Here is a 14,480-nt window from a genome sequence, read left to right as displayed (position 1 = left end):
GAGCCACCACGCCCAGCTGGTTTTTATATTTTTAAAGATTTGTTAAAAAAAAAAAAAAGAAGAAGAAGAAGAACTTAGACCATATGAAGGCTGCAAAGCCTAAGACATTCACTATTTAGGCCTTTACAGAAAAAGTTTGCCGATCCTTATCTTAAACTAGTAGTTAAATGTTTTTTAACTGAAACCCAGTCAGGCCAAGCTCCAGTTTACAGAATAGGCAGAGGAGGAGCTGCTCTGCTGGTGAAATGGTGGCAGGGAGTGACCTCCCCCACAAATGTTCTTTCCCCACAGCTGCTCCACACAGCCAAGGAGCCCTGGGCTCTTGGACACTAGTTTGCAAACTGCTGTTCTGGGCATTCTCAAAAAGAATGATTTATAATTATCCCCTTAAGCGTAATGGGTTGGTACTGACGTGCCTCATGCCTACAGTTTATTGGCATTTTCTCCTAAGCACAAAAAACAGTTCCTGTTTTCATACTATTTAACACACTTACTTTTTGGTGGGAGGAGATATAGCAAAAATTATATTCAGGTCACTCATATGCCATTGAATAGCATACTCACAGACTGGAAAGAGGAAAGCTTTGCACTTGTCTAGTTTACTGTCTTCATCCCTTTATCCCTCATCCTGCTGTGATGTCACATTTGAAGGGACAGAGGCCCTAAGAAATTAAATGATGTGTTCAAGGTCACATAGGCAGGGCCCAGGTCTCTTGACCCTTAGGACAGTTCCTTCTACAGTCTTCATTGTTTTCTGCTTAAATAATCATCCAGACATTGTTACCTAGAGTTTGAGTTCTTGGTATTTTACTCTATCATCTTGTATTTCTCAGCATCTTGCAGGACTGAGAGGAGGTGGTGGTGAGGCAGTCTTCAGATGATACCTGCTGCTAAGAAGGACTGTGTAACTGTGTTTTGAAGGAAAATATTTATACATATTTGCTTATATATGCATGCATTAGTTTCCTATTGCAGTAAGAAATTACTATGAATGTGGTGGCTTAAGACAGCACAAATTTATTATCTTATAATAATAAGATTTTGGTCAGAAGTCCAAATGTGTGGGCAGGGCTGCATTCCTCCTGGAAGCAGGCTATAGGGGAGGATCTGTTTCCTTGCCTTCTCCAGCTTCTAGAGGCTGTACCTCCCTTGACTCGTGGCTACATCACTCCAACCTCTGCTTCTGTTAATCTTTGACCTCTAACCCTCCTGCCTTCCTCTTATAAGGACCCTGAGATTACACTGGGCCCACTTGGATAATCCAGGATAATCTCTGCATCTCAGGATCCTTAACTTAATCACACCAGCAAAGTCCTTTTGCCATGTAAGGTGCCATATTCACACATTTTGGGAATCAGGATGTGAACATCTTTGGGGGCCATTATTCTGCCTACCACAATGCATAAAATGCTTCAAAAAGGATATGAGAGCAACTAGAAACCTTGGTTGCTCCTGAGGTGGGAACCTAGATGGCTAGAAATCAAGTATGGGAGGAAGATCTTTTTTTTTTTTTTGAGACAGGGTCTCACTTTGTCACCCAGGCTGGAGTGTAGTGGTGTGATCTCACCTCGCTGCAGCCTTGACCTCCTGGGCTCAAGTGATCCTCCCACCTCAGCCCCCCATATAGCACTATCCAGCACTACCTCTTGGACAGGTATGTCCCTGACCAGCTAAATTTTTTGTATTTTTTGTAGAGACAAGGTTTTGCCATGTTGCCCAGGCTGGTCTTGAACTCCTGAGCTCAGGCAATCTGCCTGCCTGGGCTTCCCAAAGTGCTAAGATTATAGGTGTGAGCCACTGCACACGGCCAGGAAGATATTTTTGAATGTTTATTTATACATGTATATTCTTCATCTAATTAGTAAGCCTTCTGATGTTAGGAGCTTAATGTTCACAGGTATATTCAAAATCTTAGATGCCAGCCAAGCATCTTGGTTGAACAGTGATATAGATTTCTCAGTGGATTTATTTTAGCCAGCATCAGAATAGTTCTTATGCACCATATTTGAGTTCAATTCAGAACACTTACTGAAGGCCCATTAGCACTTACTTGACCCAGTAGATGGTGGAGAAATGTGTTGGTCACACTCAGTTACCTTTTGAGCAGCCTGTCCTCTAGAACTTTGTGCAGTGATAGAGATGTTCTCTGTCTGCAGTATTCACTTGGTGGCCACTAAGCCACTGAGCACTTGAAATGTAGCAAATGCAACTTGAGAGACTGACTTTTTCATTTTATTTACTTACTTTTGATTAACGTAAATAGTCACGTGTCTAGAGGCTACCATATTGGACACTGCAGCTTTCGAGAAAAATGTAATGAGTTCTGAGGTAGGTGGTTTCCCAGGTCCATCTTGAATAGCTGGGCCCTCGTTTAGCAACGAAGTACATTCTAAACCTTAAGTTCCTTATTGCCACTGGATTTTGCTCCATAGAAAGAATGTAGTGATTAGGGACTGAATCCCTAGAACCACTGGAAGAGGGCTGCCTTGCCTGATGTGGCAAGTATCTCATGGATCCCATGGCCTCAATGCTTCTGAGGTTTTTCTGATATTACTGAAATTGTTTCTATGAGGAAATTTATATGGGGTTTCTCCTCTCACCTTCTGGCTGTTGGAAGTGCATTTTTTAGGGGTACCTAGGGACAAGTCCTTGATGCTTTCCCAAATGGCACACTTACTCCCTTGGAGAGTTCCCCCATCTGCCATCCCCCTCCTGTCTCACTCCATCTTCCAGTTTTGAGTTTGCCATCTGGGGCAGGAAGTTTCCGAGAAACAGCAACTGAGAGCAAAATTCACCTCTTCCTTTTGTCTTCTTTTTGTCTAAAGGAAGACTGAGTTTAAGTCCCCTTCTTCCCCTTTACCCCAACCCAGGAAATACTGAACCTTTCACAGAGGTCAGGGGCATACCTGTCCAGGAGGTAGTGCTGGAACTGCGGTCCTGGTGCCTGTCCACAGGCGTGTGGATTTGGACTCAGACCAGGAGCCCTTAGGGCTTCCTTGGTGTTTGTCACCTGTCAGTGTCCCCTCACACACCTCACCCTCTGAGATCTGCAGCCTCTGTGCCTGGTGGAAGAAGAGGCCAAGGGTCTAGGAAAAGAAGTGGAGCAGACTGTGACTTCCCAGATTACATCCATCCCATGCAGTAATGACATTAGGAGTCCTGGGTCCTTGTTTTGGCTCTGCTATTGACAGCTCTGACCTTGCACTTACCACTCAATCATTTGCACTTCAGTTTCCTAATCTATCAAAAGAGGCCCACTCGGATGTGTTAACTCTGCTGTTTTGTGATTCTCACTGGGAAAACGGGAATTGAGGGAAAACCTCTGCCTGCTGCCATGGCTGCCTAGACAGTGTCCTTCTCCACCAGCAGCTTCATGCTCTTGCAGTAGTGAGAGGTTTTCTGTACCGTCTTCCCCTCAAGCGTTAGAGAGGGTTTTTGCCTCAGCAGGAAGGAGGACTTGCCTAGCGGCTTGTAAGCAGCAATATTCCAAGGCCACATCCAGAGAGGTTAAGGTTCCCGTCGTCCCTACGTTTTCACAGAAGTGATGTCAGGCAGCAGGTGCCAAATCTTGGGGCTTGGCTTGGTTCAGCCTTTGTATCAGGGATGCGAGGCACAATCAGCACCCCACACATGAATCCAAGACTGAATGAGGGCTGCTGCTGTGAGCGTCCCTGGCCGGCCGTGAGCCTCGTGTGTCTGCGCAGTGGGAAGCATGGTGTTGAGCCTGCCCGCTTTATAACAGGGCTCCCTGTGCCAGGTGGACTATAGCAGCGTCATCACATAAACATCCCTACTTCACTGTGAGTAACCTTTCTTTCCCCCCTCTGGATTTTAACTCTGATCCCTTTGTCCTTAACAAACAAGTATTCTAGGTCTGATGTGAGGCTGTACATAGACACTGTCTCATTATCCAGTTAATCTCTGTTTGCTGTCACGGATTCAGCCAGCAGTGGCATTTGCCTGCCTTCAATTTGAAACCTTTTTTTCCATTGTCACTTACGGGAATTGCTGAATGACTCATTATGCCGTGGTCAGCCCTCTCGGGTTATTTGCCACAATAGGCCTGACCAGCCAGATTAAAGTGGGCAGTAACTGTAAGCTGCCTGTGTCATCAGTTCAGGATCTGTGTCCCCGGTCAGAGCTCTAAATTGAACATTGAGTTCAGCCTGTTTTGGTTTAGTGCCTTAGGAGGCAGGCACTTTGTCAGTCTGTGGAATGGATGGGTATGTGCATGGTACAAGTTAGGGATTCCAGGAATAAGGCAAAGGGCTGGGTGAGTCCCACTTTAGGGTGCATACAGATCACTGGGGAAGCATTTTTCTGCCCCACCCCTACAGGTTCTGATGGAGTTGTTCTAACAGGAGGCCTTGGACTCTGCATTTTAGGCATGCATTCAGGTGATTCCTTTTCCAGGTAAACAGCATCCTGAAAACAGCATCCCAGGGGCTTTGGAGGAGTGATAGGTTCAGGTTTCATGTGGGACATACAGGAAACAACTGTTTTTTTTTTTTTTTGGAGACAGAGTCTCGCTCTGTTGCCCAGGCTGGAGTGCAGTGGCGCGATCTCAGTTCACTGCAACCTCCACCTCCCGGGTTCAAGTAATTCTCATGCCTCAGCCTCCCGAGTAGCTGGGATTACAGGCACACACCACCACACCCAGCTAATTTTTGTATTTTTAGTGGAGACGGGTTTCACCATGTTGGCCAGGCTGGTCTCAAACTCCTGACCTCAGGTGATTCGCCTGCCTCGGCTTCCCAAAGTGCTGGGATTACAGATGTGAGCCACTGCGCTGGGCCAAGAAACATTAATGCATTCCATTCTGCAACATCAATGCAGTCCACCCTAAAGTGGGACTCACCACAGCCCTCTGCCTTATTGTTGGAGAGAATAGAAGACAAATAGGCTTTGTCTCACAAGCCAGCTCAGAGCAGTTAATAGTGGCTGCAGTGGTGAAGATTCTGAGGTCATGCTCAGCTTGTGGGGGATCAGCAATAGTGATGTCCTCCATAGGCGTGGATGGCACCCGTGTACCACACATCTGTCATCTTGGTGGCCTGGACACAGGGTCGAGAGACCAGATCCTCAGCTGGCACAAGGAAGGCAGGCCAACATGCAGGCTATGATAAATCCTTATAGTCCTTGGCTACCTTTCCCTTCCTTTAAGGTTTTAGGGGTAGGTGTAGACAGCAGCAGATGCTATAGGAAAGGCTCAGTGCATACTGGTGACAGCAGATGATGGCACCAGATTGAATCCTGACTTGCTATTTATCAGAAGTGTGACATAGGGCAACTTATTTAACTCTGTTCCTTGATTTATTCATCTGTAAAATGGGAATAACAGTATTGACCCCAGAAAATGGTTATGGGGATTAAATGGGATGAAATCTCTAGAGCCCCTAAAACAGTGCCTGGCACATAGTGAGGCCAGTATGTGCCAGCTGTTGCTTTTATTATGAGCTTATTGTGATTTGTGGGTACAAAAGTATTTTGAGCTCTTTGGAGAAGGGAACTTTTGGAGTCTAAGATGCTCTTCTGGTGGCTGTGAAATTCATCCAAGAGGAAGTTTCGTCAGATGCATCTGAATGCCACGAAAACACTTCTTCCTCTTGTAAAAGGAAAGCGTAAAATGTATGAGTTGGCTTATGCCTTCTGATAACTTATGCCTGCCAGTGGAGCTATGAGAGGCAGGCCACTGAGATACCTGGTGGATAACTATTGATTTTTGCTTCAAGTTTTGAAAAGGAAGAATTCAGTTGGATTTTTGCATGGAGAGGATGTTACCTGGGACCTAGTTTCAGAAGGAGGTTGCTGGCATTACTGACAGTACAGTGAAAAGACCCAGCAGCATTGAAACATTTATGAGCTGGCTGGAATGGCTTTCTTGTAAATTGTAACCAGCTGCACCGTTGTTTAGCAAAGCCTGCCAGGGCAGCTCCAGCCTGGGCCAAGTATTCTCGAAGCCCAGAAAGCTCACATGAGGTGCGTTTTTCCCACTTACCTTATTAGCTTTCACCTAAGTGACATTGATGAAGCTCCTACTGTATGTCTAGCATTATGCCTGGTGTTGTGGGGGATGCAAACAAAGTGGCTTAGTCCCCTATCCCACAAGTACTTTATGCTCTGGTTGGGTAGATATGCCAAACACTTAACAAATTAAAAAAAAAAAAAACGAAACAAAACTATTTCCATGCACTCTCTGTAAGGAGCCAGATGGATACATACAGCAAGGACCTTGGGATGTTCTCTTTGGTATTTACCACACAGCACAGAGTGGCTGAGATGTGTACTCAGCTGTAACAAGTACATACAGTCTGTGAGGAAGGCCACATGGTTCCTGTGGGAGTTGAAAGGGACAACACGTTGCAAACTGGGGCACGAGGAAACACAGTGTGAGACCTGGGCGGGAAGGGCAGTGGAATTTTCAGAGAAGGATTTCTGGGCTTACTGACTCGTACCAGCAGAGGCATAAACATACCACGTGGAGAAAATGACAGGTAGAGCGTTTTTGCAAAGCATGGAATCTGGATGAGGGCTGAGCTCAGGATGCTATTGGTCTTCGAATGCCGGAGTGGGAGCTGTTGAACGGTTCTAAGTAGGAGAGTGAAAGACCAGCATGGAGGAGAAGTAAGACTGGGCAGTGGGGTGGGAGGGGCCATAAAGAGAGAAGCAGCAGTGAGGCAGGAGTGGAGGCAGCATCATGGCCCTTGTGAGAGCCTGACCTGGGTCCACTGGAGAGACACTCGAGAGAGACTGTGGCTTGAGGGACACCGTCAAGAAACTAATTAGCAATGTCATCTGCCTTGAAAGATGTAGGCTTTTTTATCCACCGGTCAACCTCTTATGTTTTACAGATCCGGCCAGTTATTGAACAAACCTTTCCTTTTTCTAAAGTTCCAGAAGCCTTCCTGAAGGTGGAAAGAGGACACGCACGAGGAAAGACTGTAATTAACGTTGTTTAAATAAAAATGCAGTTTAGTGATTGTTGACGTTCTTATTTGGTGAGTGCCTGTGAGCCCAAATTTTTTTCTAGCCATCCCTTTCAAACATTTTTCCAGATTAGATTATACATTCCATGATACAAGCTTTAAAAAATAAACACACCATTTTGGCCAGTAATTGATATAAAAATATCAGCACTTGGATTTGTCTGTAGTCAGTAGAAATTCTAGGTTTTTTCAAGCTGTTCCTTCACACCGGCTTTGCAGGTTGCTGTGGCACCTTCTATTTTACTAGCTTAAACTACTTTATTGTCTTTTTTGTTTTAGAGACAGGGTCTCGCGTGTCACCCAGGCTGGAGTGCAGTGGCACAATCACAGCTCACTGCAGCCTTGACCTTAAGCGATTCTCCTGCTTCAGCCTCTCAAGTAGGTAGGACTACAGGTATGCATCACCACACCCAGCTAATTTTTTTGTATTTTTAGTAGAGACAGTTTTGCCATGTTGCCCAGGCTGGTCTCAAACTCCTGGGCTTAAGTGATCCACCGTGTCAGTCTCCCAAAGTTCTGGGATTACAGGCGTGAACCACCCTGCTGGGCCTGATTGTCTTAATGTACGATACTAAAACTTTCAGTGTATAGATGGATGTTGGCGTGAAGAGATAATTTAAAGCTGGTTCCTTCTTGAATTCATCACTGAGCACCTTTCTAACTGCCAAGGTTTCCTTTTTTGTTCCTCCACCATAATGTGGTCACCACAGCTCTTAAAGTTCTAAATCTCTTAGTGTCATATATAAAAATCTGCCTGGTGATTCATTTGTTTATGCTCTTAATATTGAAAGGTGAGGGCAGAGTTTCTAACTTTTTAAAACCCTTACATCTTGCATAAGGATTAGGCCTGTTTCGGCAATTGAAACATGCTTCTCTGAGGGCTTTTCCATGGAAATTGCAGCCTTCCAATGGAGCCCAAAGCTTGCCACTTTGATGTCAAATGTTTACATTTAGATATCTCTCCAATCAACCCATTGCAGTGTGCACTTCGAATATTCATTTACGGTAAGTGTTTTTACTTCCTAATATACTCATCCTCAGTATTGCACCTGATATGCTTGCTTGTAACTTTTGATGTAGACCTGTTTTGAGATTTCTGCTTGGTTTATTCCTGTTAGACACTTGTTTGGTAGCATGTATGTTAGATGTAGGCTTTTCTCTAAAATTGCTGGTCTGGTCTTACTACCGAGTTATTGCAAAAGAAAAAAAATCGATTTTCCAGGTGTAAATACCAGCTGCTCTTGACTTCCATCTGGAGCAGCCTCAGCTCTTTTCCTGGAGGGCTCCCAGGTGGTAGTGGGAGTAAAATACTTGAGCCAGGACCTCACTCATCCTCGTTTCCACTCAGAAACTATGGAGTTTGGAAAGAGAGTGGTCAGCAAATCTTTCTTGCTATTATACCAGCACCCCTCAAACCTGCTTCATCCTAATCAGACATTTGTTTCTAATCTGCTAGCTGACTCTCTTTGAAGGGTGAGATGAGGGCTACTGAATGGACTCTCAGATTTCATCAACATAGTTAACCAGAAGCAAGTTTATTTAAGAGATCAGTTCAGCACAGGCTACTGTAGAATGTCTTACCCCACCATATTGTAATGGTATGCACAAAAGGCCTAAAATCAGAGCTATACATCTAGGAACAAGACAGATATGTTGGACGCTGTTGTACATGCACCAATAATATTTTAAAACAAGACAAACTATTCCAGTGACCATAATTGCCTACCATAGACTCCAGAGAAGATCAGCATTTTAGAATTAGAAACACACTTGAATAGATGGAAAAGAAACAAGCTGTTCTACCTGTGACAAGAGCACCAGTATTGAGTGATGAGGACAAAAAGAGGAAGAATATATTCAAGGAAATATTTAGCACTTTTGTTCAAAGCTAGAACCCACTGTTGGAAGAGCAGCATATGGGCTGGTGTCTTGTCAGTTGTTAAGCAGTTTGTTTGCATTCTTGAAATGCTTACTGCAGTTGAGGATTCCAAGATTGCTTGAAGATTGATTTGACTCCGGTCAAATCAAGACTTGACCAGCAACATCCCTAAAGGTCTCTTTTCCTTCACTTTCTGGGGATAATTAATTGCTGGTCATCCTCTTGAGCCTTTCACACCTCGTTTAGTGGCTATAGTGCCCCCAAGACCTGAGGCTGTCCACCAACAGCTATACCCTGAAGCATGGCTGTGGAACACTGCAGGGAAGGCAGCCCCATGCAGGCCATGTGTGGATGCAGGTGGATAGGAGGGCAAGAAATTAGGCTAAAAAATCTGAGTTTAGCAAAAAAGTATGTAACATTGCTTCAGCACTTGTAGATGAGTAAGGATGGCTCATAAATTAGGTCATAATAGTGTTCCAGTAGCAGCTATAAGAAAGGCATTAAACAACCCTCATTTGTGACATTCTAGGGCAGCCCATGGATGAGTTAAAATAATTCAAATCCTGGCTGGGCGCAGTGGCTCAGGCCTGTAATCCCAGCATTTTGGGAGGCTGAGGCGAGTGAATTGCTTGAGCCCAGAGGTTTGAGATCAGCCTGGGCAACATGATGAAACCCCATCTCTACAAAAAAAAAACAAAATTTGGCTGGGCTTGGTGATGTGTGCCTATAGTCCCAGCTACTTGGGAGGCTGAGGTGGGAGGATCACCTGAGCCTGGGGAGGTAGAGGCTGCAGTGAGCCGTGATTGTGCCACTGCACTCCAGCCTGAGATCCTGTCTCAAAAAATAATAACTCAAATCCTACTAACAAATGTTACCAGACTTTGACATTAAATTTTTAAAATGTATTAATTTTTAATATGAACTAAAAGAAAATAGTATTTTGTTTAGAGTTCCTTAAATGTGTGAATACCTAAGGCTTTCCCATTGTGCTATGCAGCATATTAAAGGTTCCAGAAAGTGTTTAAGGCCAAGAACCAAAATTACAGGCCTAATAAAGTATTTCTTCTCAGATGCTAAACAGTTCTCTACCTTTCAAACTTAAGCCTTTGTCTTACCCTTTAAAGCATAAGGGCTTTGTAGGTCCACAAAGTTGGTAAATTTGTTCCAGTTCTCTCCTGTCACTATCTTTGGAAATAATTTAAAATGTACACAGTCTTGAAGTCTTGATATAACATTTTACAAAATCACCCAAAAGCTGCTAATTAGGCAACCTGTTTAAGCAGCTACCAAAAATGAAAGGCAAGAAATGAAAGGAGGACAAATTATTGGTTTAAAGCTATGATAGTCTTTTGAAACGATGAGTAAGTTCTCTGAGTCATGGCAGCATGATTTAAGGTTGAATTTAGAATCAATGAAGGAGGAGTCGATCCACTTTCCAGTCTGGTCTTCCATCAGCTTTGTCCTTTTTAAGAAATAAGGTGGCTGGAAGGACCTCCAGAAGATTCTTCTTCCTTCTTTGTTCAGGTATATAGGACCATGGCTTCCCACACTTGTGTAAACTTCTCTTTGCTGACAGTGTTGAGGATAATGTGATTTTGATCATACTGTGTGCCCCCTAAAAGAAAGGAAAATAATAAAAGATGAATGTGCCCATGGTGAAGGGTCTATAGCAGACACAATTCCCCTAACACCAGTACAGCAAAAGTAAGCAAGTAAACAAGGTGTAGAACTGCATGCCTCAAGGAGGCAAGGCAGGGAGGGAAGCCTGGGCCCCTGTGGGATGAGAGGGTCAACCTGCCATGGGTGAATCTGTCCAGATCCCACCATCGGGGCACCAGCACCTTCACACAGGACATCCCACCTCACGGGCTCCTTTTTCTACCCAGTTCTTAAGAGCTAGTCCACAGTCACTCTTACAATGTCTGAAATTCAAGGGAACTGGGAAAACCCGAGAGAAGGGAAAAGGAGTAAAGAGACTAACATATATTTGGTGGTGAGATGGTAGATTCGAGACACCAGCGAGGAAAGAGCAGGCAGTCCTGGCAGTGGTGGAAAGGTGGGAGGAATGGTTATCGAGGAACAGCACTTGCATGAACAATGAAAACGGGCTGTATTAGGTCAAAGGGGAGGTTTGGATGACACCCGGAAGTACATAAAGGGACGCGGTAGCATTGTCACTACTGGGGACTCAGTTGGTGGACAAAATTTCATAGCATTTAAGATGCTGAGTACCACAGTATTGTAAAACTATTATCATGAACTCTCTCCCTGTTACCAGAATGTTTGTAAGATTTTCCAAAGGTGCTTACTGGATGTTTCAGATACTTTAGTGCTAAAAACAGCCTCATGGCTTCTTTCTTTGGAGAAGTATCATTAACAAAAGGGTTATCTGATTTTTTTTTTCCAGTGTAGAATAAAGATCCCTTCAGATGGCTTATCCTTTTTTTAGCATAAACCTCAGCACCAAGGATGTATCAACAAAGACCCCATCAAAGTAAAAATCTGTGCATTTTGATGCAGGGAGTGACTGGTATTGAAAGCATGCTTCCTCCTTGGATCAAGAAGAAATAAACATTCTTTTCGCCTTTGAAGCATTTACAAAATACGAAAAAGGTTTGAGAATTTACACAATAAATCTAGGTATTATAGTTGAGGAAGGAAATCGTCTCTTCTCTTGTGAGACACTGATTTATCATCATTGGTAATCTACAGCCTCTACCCAGCTAGATGTATGGCTAGATGTACTATAGAATACAAGGGTAAGGTGTTTTGGGCCTTTATGTGTAAGTTTGTAGCAGTAGGGAAAAAACTACCAGCAAACCCTATACTCTGCCGAGACAGAGACACACACAGCATACTCCACTGAAATTTCAGGAAGTATTAAAGTCACAATGTCTCTTTTCATTCTTCATTATAGTATGTTAAAATACTTTTTGTATTTTAAGAGTATCTTTTGTATTTTAAAAGTAAAGTATCTTAAAATACTTTCATATAAATTCAACTAGAATCATGAAAACTAGAAAGTTCTTGAGAAATAATTTGATTCATTCTCTTGCCTTTGGAGAGTATTTAAATTGTGCAGACTTCATGTTTTTTAAAGTGAACATGAATCAGCTTCCACTGTTGTTACAAGGTATGTGGTCTGGAATAATACATGAATGTCTACCAAAAGAACTCATTTCCCAAACACAAGAAGATGAGCTAGAAGACAGATGCATGATCTAATAACTCTAAGGGCAATTTTAATAGATAACAAATGGTTCAGTAGTTGTAGCTAATGGAAATCATGGTCTGCTAGTAAGTGCACCAACGAGAAGTGTTTATATTTTCCTTTGCATGGGGTGTGGGACGTGCGGCGCTGCTCTCTCATGTCCACAAGATGGCACCATTCTCCCAGTCTGAGAAAATTAAATTCAGTTTAACAAGGAGTTAAGACTGTTGTAGCTAGCCGGGCGTGGTGGCAGGCACCTGTAATCCCAGCTACTCAGGAGGCTAAGGCAGGAGAATCGCTTGAACCCAGGAGGCGGAGGTTGCAGTGAGCCGAGATCGTGTCATTGCACTCCAGCCTGGACGACAGAGTGAGACTCCGTCTCAAAAAAAAAAAAAAAAAGACTGTTGTTGCTACCGTGCTAGATACTGAGATTTCACAAATATACGGGACATTATGCTTACTCAGCAGGCACTTGAGTAATTTATATAGTGTCATTTAGGAAGGGGCTCTGGAGCTTTAAAAAGAAGTCTTAAGAAACCTAGAGTCCCACGGTTCATGTCAGAGCCAAGACAAGGAGTGAGGTGTCCTTCCTTCTGGTCCACTGCTAATGTGACAAGTCAGGGACATCCTGTGTGCCTAGCGCATCTAGAACGTAAACTGTCTGAAGCCAAGGAGGAGGCTTTTTTTTTTTCACTCTGGTGCCCTCCGTGTCTAGCACCGAGCCTGGCACATAGTGTGTACCCCGTGAATACATGTTGAAAGAATAAGAGAAGAAAGCTCTAGCTAAGGATCATAGTGTTGTCCACCCTGGACATAGGAAGCAGATCACATTTGTAAAAAACAGGAAGGTTTGGTCAGATTTCCTTTGAGAACTACATACCCTACTTTCTCTAACATTGCGTCAAAAACTCCATTTTTTCCAATTGAGTCACATTTCTTTGGTGTCTCTGGAGATTTTGAAACTCTTGTCAACACTGAAGCACTCTAGTGCAATAAAGTTTATCAAAATAAGAATAAACAAAGATCTGCATAATTCTTAACTAGTTTGAACCTCAGGTTGATCATCTATAAAATGAGTATTTCACCTGTCTACATATTGACAAATCTGTTGTACCAAATGTAAGGTGAGGGAGCTGTACTATATGCTACTGTTCGGTTTCTGAATATTGCATTTATTTTCTTATATCCAAGGGTACTGCTTGCATTTTATATGATCTTTGTGGTCTCCATCCAGCCTGTAGTTGCAGTGCTTAGTTTGTGTTCCCTAAGTGCCCCCTTTAATGAAGGCAAAGGCATTGTTTGCTTCTGAGCATCTTTCCAACTTCTCAGATTCTGTGTGATCCTAAGTCCACTGTTTTAAGTGGGTTGGCCAAGCTACCTACCTGGAGATCATTCAGAAGTGACAGCCACTTTTGCTCCCCATACAGTTACCAAAGCCCCTGATGAAAATGTCCAGATTCATTCTCCATTATCCAGAAAAGTTGTTTTTTAAAAATCAGATTACAGCACTTTCTTTATCCCTACAACTTTTTTTTTTTGAGACGAAGTCTTGCCCTGTCGCCTAGGCTGGAGTGCAGTGGCACAATCTCGGCTCAGCGCAACGTCCGCCTCCCGGGTTGACGCGATTCTCCTGCCTCAGCCTCCCAAATAGCTGGGACTACAGGCGCCCACCACCACACCCAGCTAATTTTTTTGTGTTTTTTAGTAGAGACGGGGTTTCACCGTGTTAGCCAGGATGGTCTCGATCTCCTGACCTCGTGATCTGCCCACCAGGGCCTCCCAAAGTGCTGGGATTACAGGCGTGAGCCATGGCGCCTGGCTCTTTACCCCTACATCATAAACTTTAATGACAGCATTGGCCTAAATCCCTGATTAAAGTAAAATTGAGTCATTTTGTAGTGATGATTTAAAATAGAGTATGTAATATACTCATAAAAATTAAAAAAAATTAATGGAGTATGTAGTAGGGTTACATTATCACCAGTTCGCTAAATTTACAAAACACAATTGTGCTGACTTTCCTGATAGGGAATAAAAAAGTGCCCATTAATTTAAAGCAGAATTACCCCAGATGACATGAACACACCATCTGCACCTGTCAATAGCAACACACTAGTTCACTGAGTTCCCACACAGAGGTTAGGTCATTCTTATGTTATTTTTAAATGACCATCAGTGGTTCTCCGGGTGTGGGCCTCAGACCAGCAGCATTGGCAACACCTGGGAACTTGTTGAAAAGGAATTATCAGGCCCCACCCCAGACCTACAGACTCAGTCTCTGAGGATGTGGCCCCACAGTCTAGTTTAACCCGCCCTCCAGGTGATTCTGATGCAAATAAAGTTTGAGGACAACCACCCTAAATTTATTCTCCCCCAAGCACCATCAGTTCACTCCCTATTAGCT

The 14,480-nt window shown here is 43.6% G+C and overlaps 2 protein-coding genes across 8 annotated transcripts in view; one reads left to right on the top strand and one right to left on the bottom strand.

The window, feature by feature from the left end:
- RTN4IP1 (reticulon 4 interacting protein 1) overlaps window positions 1-14,480 on the top strand; it is a 77,050-nt gene that overhangs the window by 51,446 nt on the left and 11,124 nt on the right. For 3 of the 7 annotated variants that reach the window (XM_055113997.2, XM_055113998.2, XM_055113994.2), the window contains exons 9-10: window positions 6,852-6,941; window positions 7,266-7,368. In XM_055113997.2, the coding sequence (XP_054969972.1) occupies window positions 6,852-6,941; window positions 7,266-7,368 (193 nt within the window). Of the gene's footprint in view, window positions 1-6,851; window positions 6,999-7,265; window positions 7,381-7,887; window positions 7,992-14,480 lie in introns of those variants that run through there. The other 4 variants (XR_008625741.2, XM_055113995.2, XM_055113996.2 and 1 more) reach the window with 4 other exon arrangements.
- Window positions 8,506-14,480, bottom strand: part of CRYBG1 (crystallin beta-gamma domain containing 1) — a 209,565-nt gene continuing 203,590 nt past the window's right edge. Inside the window, exon 22 of the mRNA XM_003824339.5 lies at window positions 8,506-10,480. Within this exon, the coding sequence (XP_003824387.3) occupies window positions 10,386-10,480 (95 nt within the window). The 3' untranslated portion in view covers window positions 8,506-10,385. The remainder of the gene's footprint in view (window positions 10,481-14,480) is intronic.

This window comes from Pan paniscus, chromosome 5 (genome assembly GCF_029289425.2).
Source record: "Pan paniscus chromosome 5, NHGRI_mPanPan1-v2.0_pri, whole genome shotgun sequence".
In the NCBI taxonomy this organism is placed as follows: domain Eukaryota; kingdom Metazoa; phylum Chordata; class Mammalia; order Primates; family Hominidae; genus Pan; species Pan paniscus.
Note: the sequence above shows the minus strand (reverse complement) of the source record. Positions and strands in the feature narration are given on the sequence as shown.